General features: G+C 64.2%; 1 protein-coding gene across 1 annotated transcript; it reads left to right on the forward strand.

Moving 5' to 3' along the window:
* Positions 1-3,049: 3,049 nt before the first annotated feature.
* On the forward strand, positions 3,050-13,427 carry MYMK (myomaker, myoblast fusion factor). Its single transcript, XM_037850855.1, has 7 exons — positions 3,050-3,123; positions 3,469-3,521; positions 3,642-3,751; positions 7,996-8,110; positions 9,018-9,166; positions 11,698-11,814; positions 13,269-13,427. The coding sequence occupies exons 1-7, from the start codon at positions 3,050-3,052 to the stop codon at positions 13,416-13,418; spliced, it is 768 nt and encodes a 255-aa protein (XP_037706783.1). The 3' UTR covers positions 13,419-13,427.
* The last annotated feature ends 2,720 nt before the right edge of the window (positions 13,428-16,147 follow it).

The raw sequence follows: 16,147 nt of genomic DNA on the forward strand, positions 1-16,147 counted from the left end.
GGCATCTGACGGCCTCTGGTGGCTTCTCACGGCCTCTGATGGCCTCTGGTGGCTTCGGACAGCGTCTGACGGCCTCTGATGACTTCTGACAGCTTCTGACAGCCTCTGGTGGTGTCTGGTGGCATCTAATGGCCTCTGATGGCCTCTGACGGCCTCTGGTGGCTTCTCACGGCCTCTGATGGCCTCTGACAGCTTCTGACGGCCTCTGATGGCCTCTGGCAGCTTCTGACAGTGTCTGACGGCCTCTGATGGCGTCTGACAGCCTCTAGTGGCTTCTCACGGCCTCTGACGGCTTCTGACCACCTCTGATGGCTTCTGACGGCCTCTGATGGCCTCTGGTGGCTTCTCATGGCCTCTGACAGCTTCTGACAGCATCTGATGGCCTCTGGTGGCTTCTCATGGCTTCTGACGGCCTCTGATGGCCTCTGACGGCATCTGACGGCCTCTGACAGCTTCTGACGGCCTCTGGTGGCCTCTGACGGCATCTGATGGCCTCTGACAGCTTCTGACGGCCTCTGGTGGTGTCTGGTGGCATCTAATGGCCTCTGACGGCCTCTGACGGCCTCTGATGGTGCATCGTTGCCGCAGCTTCAGGCACACCACACAGACACCCACTTTACAGATCGAGGCCCCGAGTAGCTGGGCAGGGGCAGGACCCCAAGGAAAGTTGCCAGGGAGCACCCTCCATCTGCTGCCTCTGAAGCCCGGGCCCACTTCCTTGGGGCCCCTCAAAGGACCCCCACGGAGAGAGCTGAGGCACGAGGCCACTGTGCTCAGGGGACCCAGCCTTGGGAGTCAGAGGCTGGAAATTCGGAAGCCATAAGTGCAGCAGTGGGGGCAGCTGTCCTAGGCCGGGCACTCAGACAGCTGCCCCGGAGGTGGGGCCTCCCGGCATTCCACGCATTTCAGCACCTCCATAAAACCCGGGTGCCCTCTGGCTGGGGGGCGGGAGGGGGCTCTGCAGCCGGGCCCCTGCTCCCCAGCCCCAGCCTGGGCCTGGCCCCTGCTGGGTCCTGTTGGGACCAGCACGCCCTGCCGGGCAGAGGGGAATGCCTCCTGGGTGGCCACAGGGGGCCGGGGTCGGGGGGTCATTCCAGGACCCTGCTCTGCTCTGGGCTTGGGCCAGCAGGTACTAGCAGTCGGGGGTGAGGGCGGAGGGGGACAGCCCCAGCTCCCAGGGGCTGGGAGAGAGAGGCAGGATGAGGGAGAGAAGGGGCCCTGCTCTGAGGGTCAGGTGTGCCCAGGTAAGCTCGGCCTGGTGCCCGTCTTCCTGGGCCTCGGTCTGCCCGTCTGTACGATGGGCACAGCAGCAGCCTCCACCCCCCTGGCTGCCGAAAGGGCCCAGCGGGAAACAGTCTGAAAAGTGCTGGTACAGTGGCTGGCACGTGGCCTACGCTGAATAAATGTCCATGTGTTTAAGTGGTTTTCAAGACACACACGCACCACTCCAGGGTTTGGAATGGGGAGGGACGCGCCCAGCTGGGGGGTCAGGAAAGGCTGCTGGGTAGGATGTGGGCAGGAGGGGGGCGCGTGGCTGGGGCGTCCTGGCAGGAGGAGCCAGTCTGGACAGCGTGCGGCCTGTGGGGTCGGGTTTGGCTGAAACCGGACTACGTGCAGGGTGGGGGCTGTGGGCAGGGCTCAGCGGGGCCTGGAGTGGTGGATGGGAAGGCGGGGGCCTGGGGGTCTCTGAGGGTGGGCGGGACGGGCGCCACCAGCAAAGGTCCCGGCTGGCTCGGAGCCGGCCCAGGGGGGTTCCACTCCCATCTGGCCCCATCCTTGGTCGTCCCCCATATCTGCGGGGTACAGTGACACCCCACAAAGCAGCTGGCCTGCCTCTTCCACTCTCTCTCCCCTTCTCCGGGCTCCCTGAGCCAATCACTTCTCCTGCCCCAGGGACAGCCGAGGTCGTTCCGGCCCTGTGCAGAGCTGGACCGTCCCCGAGCCAGCTGGCCCCTCTCCAGGCAGCCGGGTCCCGGACAGAAGCCGCACACGGGCCGCCTCCCCTCCGCGCCCCACCTCGAGGGTGGCCCAAGTCCCAGCCCTTCGGGGAGGCTCCTAGGACACCCCAGGCCCAGCACCTGCCTCCCAGCCTTGGGACAGCCCCTCCGGGCCCCCTTCCTCCGTAAGTGCTGCATCTCAGGTAACTGCTGCCTTCACAGGCCCCACGGCTCCCCCTTCCCTCCTTCCCTGCCCCCAGCTCTCAGCCCCGGCCCCCACGTTTACAGCTACAACGCACACGCACATGCACAAAACCAACCGTGGACTGTCTTCTTGCTTGGGGGGGCTTCAGGGCCCGGTGTGCCTCCCCCCCTCCATGGCCCCTGCACACCTGACACCTGATTCCACCCCTGCACCCCCACTCCCCGTTTCCCACTCCTCCTGGTGGGAAGGAGGCCTGTGGCCTCCAGCAAGCTCTCACCCAGAGCCTCTGGCCCAGCAGCTTCTGGTTTTCCCGCTGGAGAGGGAGCGGGCGTCCCAGAGGTGGGGCTGAAGTGCGCGGCTGCCCCCCTCCTCGGGACTTTCATTCATTCTTTAACAAAGTCATTCATTCAGCAGGTGTTGGTCGGACACCTACCGCAGGGTGGGCTGGGGCACGGGTGGTGGCGCGAGCCGGCAGGGTCCCGGCCCCTGGTTCCGGCCGTGCGGTGTGGGCACAAGCAATGCACGTGTTCCCGCCGGGACGGGAGTGGAGGGCAGGTGTCTGCAGGGTGGGAGGCGAGGCAGGGTCGGGGAGCAGGAGACGGGGGACAGGCCGGGGCCACAGCCGGGTGGCCGTGCCGGTGAGCACCCAGACGGGCCTGAAGCAGAAGAACGAAGTGACCAGATGTGTCTAGGGGCATCACTGCAAACAGCAGCAACTGGGTCCGGCCAACCTAAGACAAAAAAAAAAAACAAGATTTCTGGAAGGGAAAAACAGAGCCAGTTGGCCCCAGGAAGATGGAACCACCCTCAGCCTCTCTCCAAGGAGCTGTCGTGGACATGGACCCGCACCTCCCGGTCTCACTCCGGCCGTCCCTGCCCTCCACATCCCAGTCCCAGGGCGAGCGCCATGGCACATCCACAGGCGGGACAGGGAGAAGCCACCGACAGACGCCCCGAGGCCTCAGGCCCCCGTCGCACCGGGTAAGCAAGCGGAAGACGGGGAACCCGAAGGAGCCCTGCGTGGCTGCATTTACGCGGCGCCCCACAGCAGACAAGTTCGGGTGGTGGCACGGATCCCAACGGAGGCTGCCTCTGTCGGGGGATTTGGGAGAGGGGCGCCAGGGGACGGCCTGGGGGTGACATGGGTGGGTGCACTTGACGAAACTCATCAGACTGTGCATTTAATCTCTGCATAAATTATAACACGTGCAAAAAGGAGAGAGAGCAGTAAAAGCTGTTCCTCCGCTGCCCGTCAATCAACATCCATCACCCCACGCGGGAAGAGGGAGTCTGGGTGGCCGAGACCAGCGCCCGTCCCTTGGCCAGATCCTGGGGCACGTGCCAGCCAGTTCCCCCGAGGCCTCTCGCAATAGGGGAAGGTAATTCCCAAAGGACGGCCAAGGCGCTGTTACTGAAAGAAGCGGGAAAGAAGACCCAGTGGACAAGCATCAGTCTTGTGCTTTCAACACTAACGGATTTCCCTGGTCTGTTTAATTAAGGTGTGAAACAGTGTAGCCGAGTGGATAGGAATGCTGGTTTCGTCCATCTTGGCCGCCACGGAGGCCTGTGTGGAGACGAGCTGGCCAGTGCCAAATATGCATGCAGGCTGGTAAGGGGCGGAAATTATCTGCAAGCCCTTTGAGCGATTAGAATTGGCTAAATCTTGGATTCTCTCCTCTCTCGCCACCCATGGAGACAAGGCCCAGGCAGCAGAGTCCACTGAACTTTTCATTCTGGGCTCCCAAGTGTCCCGGTGAGAGGGCCCGGGTGGGAAATAGCTGGGAGTCGAGAAAACAAAGCTGATCCCCTCAAATAAGTTCCTCTGGCCTCTCAAAAAAAAAAACACACATCAGAAACAAGTGCCTGACCATGTGGCCGCTCAGCTGTTGGACGCGCTCCATGTGTCGCTCGGAAGGTCCTCGCTGCCACCGCTGCCCTGGGACATTTGGCCGGCTCGGCGCAGCTGCCGTCAGAGCCCCGGGAAGGGGAGCAGCTTCTCCCTCTCGTGAGCCTGTTCCTGGGGACCCGGGAGGCCACCCCCACACCCTCCCGGCAGTGCCTTCCTCCCCTGCCCATGGGGACACTCGTGGCCAAGTTGCTGCTGCCCCCACTCAGCAGCCTGGCCTTGCTCCCCACGGTCAGCATTGCGGCCAAGAGGCGTTTCCACATGGAAGCCATGGTCTATCTTTTCACCATGTTCTTTGAGGCGGTGAGTCTGGGCGCCCCCAGGGTGCTCCCCTGAGGTGGAAGGGGGGGGCATTCTTCCCAGCACTTTCCTTCTGTTAGGTGATGAAGAAAGTTACGTTTGGGGGTGAAAGAGGAACCCAGGGTTGGGGTCAGGAGCCTGGGATCTCTAAGAGGGGTTGGGGGAGCCCCTCCCCTTCTCTGGACCTCAGTTTCCCCATCTTTGCCAGTAGAGGGGTCCTAGGTGATGCCTTTGTGGTCACTACCACGTGTGGGGAGAGCAAGGCTCCCCACGGGCCGGGTCGGCCTTCCAGGGTGGCCCTGGAGTCTGCCCACCGCACCAGGCGCCCCACGCCCCGTCTCTCCCAGCCGCACCCCTTCAGCAGCTGAGCAGGGAGGGATGGCACGAGGCAGGTTTGGATGTGTGGGGCCCGGGTGCACCTGATTCCAGAATTCTGGAGGTGCTCCCAGACCAGGGGCCTCTCGGGGTACTCCTCTCTCTCTCTATGGCCAGCCGGTGCCCTCTCCACCCCTCTCCCTCCCTCTCCCTCTGATTCTTTCTGGGTGGCTGCCACTGGGTCCTGGCACCCTGTGTCCAGGTCTGGGGTTTCCGGCTCTGCCCCCTCTCCGTGTCTCCATATTTCAGCCTCTCCCTGCTTCCTGTGCTCTCCTTCCCTCTGTTTTTCTCTTCTTGTTTTTCCCTCCAGTTCTTTCTTTTCTCTCTCCACTGATATCTGGCTCTCTCTTGATGTCTGTAACTATATCCCCATGGAATTAGCTCTCTTTCTACATTTCTTGCTCTCTCCCTCTCCAGTTTATCCCTTCTCCCCGCTTACACTCCTCACAGGCTCTCCTCCGTCCAGCACCCCAGCCACCGTCCACCTGGCATCTATCGCCCATCATCCCTCCACCTTCCTGTCTTCACCTGCCTCTATCTGCCTCTCTGTCTGTCTATCCATCTCTCTCTGTCAATCATCACCATGAGCCATGTCCTGGGCCTCCCTGTCTCTCTCTGAGTTTTCCTCTCTCGTCTCCCATTGGATCCTTCACTACAGCCCCGACCCTGCTTGGGGCCTGTGCTGGGGAGGCTGGAGGCCTACCTGGCTCCTTGCGTGGCTGTGCCGGACAGATGGGCCCTGAGGTCCTGGCCAGCCTCCCCTCCCCTGGCAGCCGGGCCTCTGGGGACGAGAGCATCGGGGAGCCTGTGAGCATGGGGGAGCCCTGGGCGGGCACGGTCGATGGACACACGCACATGCTTGCAGACGTGGTCACACGGCAAGCATGCATGCTGAGCAGGCCGCGGCCCACATAGATGCGGGTGCGAGTGTGTGTGTGTGGGGAGGGGCCTGTGGCCCCCACCCCATTGTGATATTCCTGCAGATAACGGCAACCTGGGTCAGGCCGGGGCCTCTGAGGGCTTCTGCCCCCACCTCTTGGGTGGGGAGACGTTGACGGTGGTGACCATGTCATTGACCGAGCCAGGGGCAGGGTGGGCTCAGGGCAGAAGGAGTGAGGAATTACGATCGCCACTGACGGGAGAAACTGAGGCCCAGAGGGAGCCCTCAGTCCACTGGAAGCACTTTGCCAAATGCCACTTCATTGGTTCATCATGGGACCCCAGCTTGGGTAGGGCTAGGAAGTCTACGTGGTAAATAAGACACAGAGGCCCAGCACGGAGACGGGATTTTCTGCGGGTGCCAGGGCCTTAGGGCCAGGGACTGAAGACAGGGGTCTTACCCCGGGCCCATGTTAGACCCGGCCCAGGAAACCACGGGCCCCAGCCAGGCCACCCCACCCTCCCTGCTGGGTCTGGGCTGGCCCCACAGCTGCCTCTGCGGCTACCAGCCCCTCCCCGCCCCACCCAGAGTGGCAGGGGCAGCTGGCTCCTGTGACAAATGGCATCCAGGCCCCTGTCTCCCCAATCCCCCACATTGCACCACCGCAGGTTCTGCCTCCCAGATGGATGACGAGAGCCATTTCTGGGTTGGTGGCCGTGTGGTGTGCTTTGTCACACAGAGCCCCCTCGCCACCCTGTGGAGTGGGTGTTTCCATCCCCATAGTGGTCAGCCAGGGCCCTCCCAGGGCTCCAGAGCTGGTGCTGTCCCTGATGAGCCCCCTGACCACCACCACCAGCAGCCCAGATCAGAGGGGTCTGCCCCCTGCATCAGAAGACAGAGGTGGGTCTCGGAGGCCTGGAGGCTGGGTGCCAAGCCCCGTTCTCCCCCGGCCTCCCCGGGCAGGGAGTGCTGCTCTGAATCCGCCTTCCCCAGCTGTCGTACAGGGTCAGGTGAGTTCCCACATCACCCACCATCATCGCTGAACCGAGGGCGTGGGGGAGGCTCTGGGCCCTGAGCCCTGCAGGGCCTGTCCTCGCCCGCCAACACTCATCGAGCACCCCTGTGGTCCGGTTCTGTTCCTAGGGCCGGGGTTCTGTCATGGTCCGTGCTGCTCTGTGCACACAGGAGGGGCCTGGTGTGCAGGCAGCACATAGTGGGAGTCGGGAGTGGGAGGAAGATGTCGCTCCGGGAGGTGCCAGGAGAGCAGGGGAAGGACGTCTGTGTCACCCACGGGGCCTGGCTCTGCCAGCCGGAGCTGGGGAAGCGGGGCTCCTCCTCCCCCCTGGCTCTACAGAGATTTGAGGACCTTGATCAGGCCGCTCCTGAAGCTTCCCTTTCCCAAGCAGGACAGTCATTTCCACCACCCGGCTGCTCAGTCTGGCCTCCTCTTTCCCAAGGTCCCTTCAAAAGCCCAGCATCTGATGCCCAATGTGGGTGTCCGTGTCAGCCTGACCAGAGGAGAGGAACAGGCCTGTCCCCTCCCTCGTTCTGGACCCCACCTCTGTGAGCACCTCCCTGCTGGCTGGACTCTCGGCTGCTTCCCATCCCGGTCAGGAGGGCCCCTGACTGACCACGACTCGGTCGTGCTGGTCCCCGAGCCTGTCTGTGCCAGTTGACCTGGTCAGAATAATCATGGCGTGGAATCAAACCTCACTGAAAGTGAGGAAATGTGGGTGAGGAAGGACAGGGCTGTTTTCTTCTATAAGAAATCGGTTGACTGCGTGGCAAATGCTCCGTGGCGGCGCTCTGCTTCACGCTGGCTCTTAAATCAGGCGTGGGGAGGCCGTGGAGGGGCAGAGGATGCCCAGGTGTGAGCCCTTCCTCCACCTAAAAGACACAGAAGGTGGAAGGTCTGGACCAGCCATCCTCGGCGTGGCCCCTGCAGCGCCGGGAAATGTAGAAATGCCAACTTCTCGGCCCCCACCCCTAACCTAATAAAGCAGCCCCTCTGGGGGGGTGGGAGCTCAGCGGCCCCCAGGGGATCCCGATGCACTTCCAAAGATGACCAAACGGATGCACATTTATGTGCTTTTGGCCGAACAGGAAGTGGAGGGACACCCAGGTCGTGCTTCTCATCCGGGTGACCCCCAGCCTCGGTCCGGTCGTGTCGGGTCGGAGGCTCAGCCGAGGGGGCAGTCGCTGCGCCCGAGCACGTCCCAGGCAGCCAGACCCTCCCGTGCAGGAGGCACCCGGGAGGGAAGCACGCGGTGGCTCCCTCGCTTCTCGGATGGGGAAACCGAGGCACCGAGAAGTCTCTCAGTTAGAAATGACCTGTTCTCTGGGGTCCCCACTCGGGGACCCGCTGACGGCTGGGGTGTGGGTTTTCTGACAGCTCTACCACACCTGCACCGGGCCGGGCCTGTCCGTGCTCTGCTTCGTGCGTCAGGACCTTCTGGAATACTTCAGCGTCTACGGGACAGCGCTGAGCATGTGGGTGTCCCTCATGGGTGAGTGGACCCTCCCACCCCCAGCCACCCACCCCTGGGGGCGAGGTCCTCTGATGGGTCAGTGCCCCCCTCCCACCCAGCGCTGCAAACAAGGGCAGCTTGCTGGCTGTCCACCCGCCGGGGGCACCTGCCAGCCCAGCCCCAGAACTGGACCACCCACCAGCCCTGCACCCCCAGCCTTTCCTCTGTGAGTGCCCCCTCCCACACCTGGGTTGAGAGATGTGCCTAACCTGGGGCAAAGAAGCAGCGGGTCTCAGACGCCCTGACCCCCACTGTTCTGATCCTTTAAAATCGCACACTGAAAAAATGCCGGTTGTGACAAATCCAGCACCAGGGGAGTGCAGAGGGGAAGCACCACCCCTCGGCCCCTCCTGTCTCTGCCCAGGGATCTGCTGCTAACAAGCTGGGGTTTGGCCTCGAGGCCCTTCTTGAGGCTTCTACAAACATTCATGCACATACCTCGTTTTCAGTTGGGATTTTATGACGATGCAGTTGTTCAAAAGCACATCGTTCTGCAACTCGGGTTTTTCCCCCTAACAAACGTTATCTCGGGGCCACTGTTAAATGTCAGGTGGCACCGCCCCAGCCACTCGTGGGACCCTGCTTTCAACCAGCCACTCTGAAGGGCTTGGGGTCCTCTCGCATCTTGGGCCTGGACCTGTGTCTTCCGGGGAATGGATTGTACCCGTGCACCTGCACGTTGAGCCGTTGTCCACTTTTCCTCCTGGTGGCATCCGAGTTGCCCTGTCCACTGGGAAGCAGCTGGACCCCGGGGACCAGGCTGGGCTTTGGGGTCCTGCTGGCTGAGCGGCCAGCGCACCCAGGTGCCCCCATGCCGCTCCCGGGGGTGCAGTGGGAAGGCGGGAGGGGCTGCTGGTCCGCCCTGACTGCTCTCCCCGGCCCGCAGCCCTGGCCGACTTCGACGAGCCCAGGAGGTCGACGGTGGTGATGCTCGGTGTGCTGACCATCGCCGTGCGGGTCTACCACGACCGTGGGGGCTACGGTGTGTACTCGGGCCCCATCGGCACGGCCGTCCTCATCATCGCAGTGAAGTGGGTGCGTGCGGGCCGGGCTGGGGGGTCAGTGGGCACACAGGCAGCGACCCTCAGCTGCTCCAGCCCCACACCTGCTTCACATCTTGTCTCTACTCACCCGCTCTGGACTCAACCCAAGCCACCTGACCCCTTGGCCTCAGTTTCCACCTCTGTAAGGGTGGGAATTGCCACATTGGTGCAGTGCCTACCTCACGGGCTTCCTTCAAAGATCTGCTGAGCGATGGCAGGTGCCTGGCTTCTAGGGTGCTCAGTACTAGGAACTAATTATCTTTATCATCAATTATTATTACTATTAGGGAAGGGAATGGCCGCTTTGGAGATGCTCCATCAACTTGGAAAATGGCCTGGGTTAATCTGGGCAGGCTTCCTGGAGGAGGCGAGTTTGTCTCTACTGAGGAGGAAAGGTGAAATTGCTCGTGAGTGTAGAAACAGCTTGAGCTGGAATCTCCAACCCCAAGGCCCCTCTTGCTGAGCACCCCAGGGCCCTGGCAGCCTGTGAGGCCCCTCCCACACAGTCTCCAATCTCCATGGCACCCAATGTCCTTCCACGGCTGGCAGGCCTGAAGCCAGCCCCACTCTGCAAGCCTTGGGTCCTCGGCCAGTCGCCTGGGCCCCATGTTGAATCCGAGAATTTTACCTTTCTCGGAGCATGAGCTGGAACCTCCAGCTCCCAACTACAAGTGCTAGGAGGGGATTTGGTCTGGCCCAGCTGGGCTGCACACCCACTCCAGGCCCGTGACTGAGACCGGGATGGCAGGGCCTCCGGGTATAGACCCGCTGCCTGCCCTGCCCCGGGGCAGGAAGATGGGCTCAGAGAGGAGAGGCCGGGCCGGCAGGTATGGCAGAGGGGCACCCACTCACCCCCTCACGCCGGGCGGGGAGAGGACGGGCCCCGCGGCGAGCTTGCAAAGAGCCTGTGCATTTCTACACCCAAGGAGTAGAGGGTTTATTTTCCGTTTGCTTCATGACGAAGCCGAGGCACAGAGGGCTCAGCGACTCAAACGTCCCGGCAGGACGGTGGCCATGCCAGGATCGGCTTCCCGAGTGGGAGGCAGAGAACGTGGGGGTCCTGGGCTGACCGGGAGACCCCATGAGGTCTCAGCAAAGGGCCACAGTGATGAACGTGCTGGATGCGTCCACACCAGCAGCCTCAGTTCTGGTCATCCTGCTCATTCCCCAGGCTGGAGGCGCCTTCCCACTGCCCGTCTTGGAAGGGCCTGAGCCCGAGGCTGGTCTTCCACGAGCCGGAATAGAATTCGCTCACGAGCATCCCCACAAAGTGCTGGAGACGTGCACGGCCCCGGGGCCGTGGGCTCGGCTGCAGGGATGGGCGTCGGGCCTCCCTCCTCCCTGCATCCGGGGCTCACGCTGTGTTTTCTAGAGCATTGAACATGGAGTTTATCTTGGATTTTCAAAGGCTGAGGTTTCCTGGAAGGAGGATGGACGTTTCCCCGGAGGCTCGTCCGTGTGCCTGGGAGGCTGAGGGGCGGCCCCTTCAGGGAGAAGAAGGGAAGAGAGTGCGGGAGCGGGTGGGGGGCTGCAGCACAGCCCTCGCCCTGGGCAGCTGCCCTCCCTCTCGGGGCACCCCCGAGCTCGCAGGCCATATCCTCGCCGACCTGCGCTACTCCAGGTCCTCAGCTCCTCATCGGCCACGGCAGATTCCAGAAAACTGAAAATTCCTCTGGTACCGAGGCTCAGCAGACACAGTCCGAGGCCGTTTCTGTCTTCTCCCCCAGTCGACGTAGCAGCTCATGGGTGTGCTGCACTCCACGTGGCCACGCAGGGTTCGCAGTCCCCGAGCAGCTCCTCTCCCTGCTCCGTGTAAACAAACGCCATGTCTGTTTCCTTCTGGTTGGGAGATGGAAACCGTGCAAGGAGCTCCAGAGAGGCTGCAAGGGGGCAGGAAACCCTCCTGGGCTTCCTGGAGGAGGAGGCCCCCAGCCCCATCTCCCAGAAGCTGGGTTCTTCACTGGGTCCAGCAGCCGAAAGCCTTCATTCAACACAACTGGGTTCAAACCCCGGCATGGCCTGCACCAGCTGCTGTCCAAGCCGGTGCCCTGCCTCGAGGGGACAGAGGGTCGGCTGCTCAGGGCCGGGCTGGCCAGTCATGCTCGGGCAGGGGCCTTGGTGACAACACCGTGCCCACTGGTGAGGCCGCTGGTGTGGACGCATCCAGCACGTCTGTCCCCGTGGCCCTTTGCCAAGGCTGACATGCGTCCCCAACCCTTGCGTGGTCTCCCAGTCCGCCCAGGCATCATGGCATTGACCCCCACATTCTCTGCTTTCCGCTCAGGAAGCTGATCCTGGCGTGGCCGCCGTCCTGCCAGGACGCCCCGAGTCACCGAGCCTTTGTGCCTCAGCTTCTTCACGAAGCAAACGGAAAATAAATCCTCTCCCCGTCAGGGGCAGAGACACGTGGGATGGCGCTGCCAGCTCGCCGCCGGCCTCCTGCCCTGCCCAGCCTGCGTGGGGAGTGGGTGCCCCCCGCCCCTGCCCCTGACCACGCTGCTCCTGCCGCCCTGTCCCCTCCAGCTGCAGAAGATGAAGGAGAAGAAGGGCCTGTACCCCGACAGGAGCGTCTACACCCAGCAGGTCGGCCCTGGGCTCTGCTTCGGGGCGCTGGCCCTGATGCTGCGCTTCTTCTTTGAGGTACCGGGCCTGTGGGGTCCCCCGGCCGGCACCCCCACCCCGAGGTTTGCTTCAGCACCGCCCTCCACGTCGGGGGGATGGGGTGCTGCCCTCACGGGGGGCTCCGTGGCGTCCTCCTGCTGGGCCAGCCCCTGTCCAGCCTCACGCTCCTGTGTCCACTTCTCTCCCACGGCGGCCTTGGGGCTCCTCCCACACATAAGGGCACCCCAACATTGCCGGCTTCGCTGTGTGCCCTGGGGGGTTTGGGAAGTGGGGGGGGGTCACAGAGAGACGAGGGACGAGCCTGGGGGGGGCCTGAGGTCTGTGCCACACTCGGAGACTCCCAGTGGATAATACGGAAGGAGACGGGGGAGGGAGGGAAGGGGGAGGGGAGGGGGAGGGAGGAAAGGGGGACGGGAGGGGGAGGGAGGGGGGAGGGGGAGAGGAGGGGAGGAGGGAGGGAAGGGGAGGGGAGGAAGGGGGGAAGGAGCGAGGAGGAGGGGAGGGGAGGGGAAGAGAGAGGGGAGAGGGGAGGGAGGGAGGGAAGGGGAGGGGAGGGGAGTGGAGTAAGGGCGAAGGATAAAGGATTAGGGTAGGGGGGGGGAGGAAGTGGGGAAGGAGAAAGGAGGAGGGGAGGGGAGGGGAGGGGAAGAGAGAGGGTGAGAGGGGAGGGAGGGAGGGAAGGGGAGGGGAGGGGAGGGGAGGAAGGGGGGAAGGAGCGAGGAGGAGGGGAGGGGAGGGGAGAGGAAGAGAGAGGGTGAGAGGGGAGGGAGGGAGGGAAGGGGAGGGGAGGGGAGGGGAGGGGAGGGGAGGAAGGGGGGGAAGAGAAGAAAGGAGGAGAGGATGGGAGGGGAGGGGAGGGAAGAGAGAGGGTGAGAGGAGAGGGAGGGAGGGAAGGGGAGGGGAGGGGAGGGGAGGAAGGGGGGAAGGAGAAAGGAGGAGGGGAGGGGAGGGGAGGAAGGGGGGAAGGAGAAAGGAGGAGGGGAGGGGAGGGGAGGGGAAGAGAGAGGGTGAGAGGAGAGGGAGGGATGGAAGGGGAGGGGAGGGGAGGGGAGGAAGGGGGGAAGGAGAAAGGAGGAGGGGAGGGGAGGGGAGGGGAAGAGAGAGGGTAAGAGGGGAGGGAGGGAGGGAAGGGGAGGGAAAGAGAAAGGGGGAAGGAAGGAGGGGGGGAAGGGGGAAGGGAAGGGGTGGGGGAGCCCCAGCCTCCCAGCCTCATCTCAGAGCTGTCCGGGAGTGGGACGGTGGGTGGAGGTATGGACCCCTGTGACCCGGGGAGGAGGGGAAGCTTCCAGAAAGGGCCCTCGGGCCAGGCTGCCGGGGACCAGCAGGGACCGTATTGCTGGCCGGGTGCCGCCGCGGGCTCGTCAGGCAGGAGCCGCTCGCGGGGAAGCGGGGACGGAGGCCGCGTGGCCCGGGGAGGGGGAGGCCCGGGGGTCCGGGGCCGCAGCCCCCACTCGCCGCCCTGCCCTCCGCAGGACTGGGATTACACCTACGTCCACAGCTTCTACCACTGTGCTCTGGCCATGTCCTTCGTCCTGCTGCTGCCCAAGACCAACAAGAAGGCGGGGAACGCGGGGACCCCCGCCAAGCTGCAGTGCTCCACCCTCTGCTGTGCCTGCCTCTGACTGCGCTCCCCACCCCGCCTGCCCCCCAGCCCGTGCCTGGGGAGAGCCCCACCCAGCCGGCCTCCCCCCACCCCCAGAGCAGCCAGCGCCTTTCCTCAGCAGCCCCCTAGGATTTGCTGAGCACCCAGGCCACACGAAACGCTCACCCAGAACCCACCCCCTAAGCCTTCACTGGGCGCCAAGCACCGGGCTGGAAAGAAAGAACTTTCTCCCTGCTCCGGGGGTGGCTGGCGGAGCCCCACACGCAGCGCCTGCCCTCACCCAGCCCCTTCCGCCTCCAGCCGCCGCCCGCGCCCTCCCACGTCATCTGTTTTCTCCCCTGTCTTGTGCCTTCAGTCCCTGAATGCGCCCATTTAGGAGGCCGGAGCCCAGCCTGGTCCCACCCAGGCCTGACCCCGCCTGGCCCTGCGGCCGTCTCAGAAACATAATGACCCAAAGCGCCTCCGCTCATTGAACCCCACGACGTGCCGGACACTTGGCACATGCTGAACGCAAGTCCCCGAGCGAGTAGCACGGTGCTGTCCCCGCAGATGGGAACACCGAGGGGGCAGGGGGCGCTCGACATCGAGGTTCCCTGCAGCCCGGGGTCTGCCCCTGGGGACGACTTGAGCCCCGTCTCAGCCCTTGTGCCCCCCACATGAGGTCCAGCCCTGCCGAGACTCCCCGGTGCGGTTTGGGTGAGAGCTGCCCCCGAGCAGGGGCCGCGCCCTGCCCCCCGGGAGCCTGCTGCGAGTGGGTGTCCCGGACATCACCTCACAGACCTCAGGCCTCCGGGCCCCTAACCATCACGGTGCACCTGTGGGGCAGGACGTTACCTCCACCTGCCTGGGGCCTGTTTGGGTTTCCAGATGGGGCCACCCCTGGGGAGCAGGCTCTCCGTCTGCTCCCAACGTGAGGCGGCCTGTTGTGTGCCCTGAACTCACCTCCTGTCACCTCAGGGCCCAGGAGAGAGCTGGTCCCAGCACCCAGGCAGGGGACCCTCCTTGTACCCCCTGCACCAGCCCAGCCTCTGTGACCCCACCCATGGCTCACCCCCTGGGTGAGCCCTGCCTCAGGGGGTCCCTGGTTGCCCCTCCTCGCCCCTTGGCCCACAGCCTGTTTCCCATCCCCCCACCCTCTCGGGGTCCTCACCATGCTGCGGGCCCATCTGCACAAGGAGCAGCGACATGCACCCCAAGGAAGGCAGGGACCCCAAGGCCCAGGGGCCCTGCCCCCACCCACCCTAACACGGGCACCATGATGCTGCCTCGATGCCCCCCCAGCTAGTGGAGGAGGCTCCCACGTCCAGCACGTGAAGACCCGGGGTCTCCTGGAGTCGGCGTCGCCCCCCACCCCGGCCCCTCTCCCCCTCTCCCCTTGGGGTGAGGCTCTGATACCCCCCAGCAGGCAGGAGGTAAGGGAGAGGACTTGGGGCCACACCATAGGGGAGCCAGGGGGACACAGTTTCCAGGCATGTCCCCTGCTTCCCGCGGCCCCGCAGCCCTGGGAGCTTGGAGACTCAGAAGGGCCGCCCCAGTGGGCGAAGAAGGACGGCCAGCCGGGCTCCCGGCCAGGGCTGGAAGTCATGGGCAATTAGGAGGCGTGCTCCGGGCCTGAGCCCTCGCTGCCCCACCTCCCGGGCCCCGGCCCAGCTGCCCCTCCCGGGCCCTTCCGCAGGCCCCAAGCCCACCGTGCAGGAGGGGACGCAGAGGGCCAGGCCACAGTGGGTGGCCGTGCCCGGGGGCTTGTCTGTCACCCCGGGCATCAGATCCCGCAGTCCCAGGTGGGACGATGCTCTGACTGCTCAGGGGCCCTCATCTGATTCAGGCATTAGCTGCGGTCGCAGTTGATTTGTCTGGGGGGGGGGGGCAGCCGGTTGCTGAACCCTCGGCTCTCGGCGTTGCTCGGAGGGTACCGGCGGCGGGGGCTCTTTCCCGGAGGCGAGGGCGAGGCGGGGGACTTGGCCAGGTCCCCGGCGGAGGCGTGCAAGGTGTGGAGGGCGGCGAGAAGGAACAGGCAGGACACGGTTCTTTAAGGGTGAAGAAGCCAAGAGCGTTATTAGGGGTGAGCACAGGTTATATAGGCTGGCATAGAGGGCGGGGGGTAGTTCAAGTCAATGCTGAGGGGGCTAAAGGCTAGGATTGGTTCTGAGAGGGTGCGGAGGTTAGGATTGGTTCTAAGGAGCACGGAGGTTGTTTGAAAAGGGGCGAGAGGTTGCTCTGGCAACGGTGTCTGGCAACAATGTATGCGCACTGGTGGTGATGGGAGTTGCACTGGCAACGTGGAGAGGTGTCCGGGCAAGATAAGGGGGTGGGAAAAGGGGTTCCTCCGGCAAGCCTCCCCTAACGGTGGTATTTTGGGTGAGGAAATGGGGCCTGCCTCCGGCCTCACTTTCCCAGGCCTGGGGGGCTGTGGAGGGCGCTGTCGCCCGTGCCCACCACCCTCCCCAGGGGTGGCCGATCCCCTGGCCCAGGCCCGCCAAGTCGAAGCACGTAATCAGTGTCCCGCAATTAGCCACCCCAGAGTGACCTCCCCACGCCCCAAGACACAGGAGGCCCTGCCTGATGTCCGGGTGCCAACACTCGGGGTCCCTGGTCCTCAGCCCGGGGTCTTACTGTCTGTGGCTCTGAGCCTCCGAGTCATCCCAGCCAGTCTCGGACGCTGGCAGGACCCCCTCTCCTGCCCACCCCGATCCTGAGATCTCCCCGAGGGAGTGAGTGTTTCCCGGGGCTTCTGGATGTTCCAAGCAG

The sequence above is a fragment of the Choloepus didactylus genome, chromosome 10 (assembly GCF_015220235.1).
Source record: "Choloepus didactylus isolate mChoDid1 chromosome 10, mChoDid1.pri, whole genome shotgun sequence".
Taxonomy (NCBI): Eukaryota; Metazoa; Chordata; class Mammalia; order Pilosa; family Megalonychidae; genus Choloepus; species Choloepus didactylus.

Excerpts from the sequence above, each read along its gene's own strand:
- MYMK (XM_037850855.1), top strand. The coding sequence starts at position 3,050 with ATGGCACATCCACAGGCGGGACAGGGAGAAGCCACCGACAGACGCCCC. Across the intron at positions 3,522-3,641 it reads GCCTCTCGCAATAGGGGAAG|GTGTGAAACAGTGTAGCCGA; the intron begins GTAATTCCCAAA and ends TGTTTAATTAAG. Across the intron at positions 3,752-7,995 it reads CCAAATATGCATGCAGGCTG|CTCTACCACACCTGCACCGG; the intron begins GTAAGGGGCGGA and ends GTTTTCTGACAG.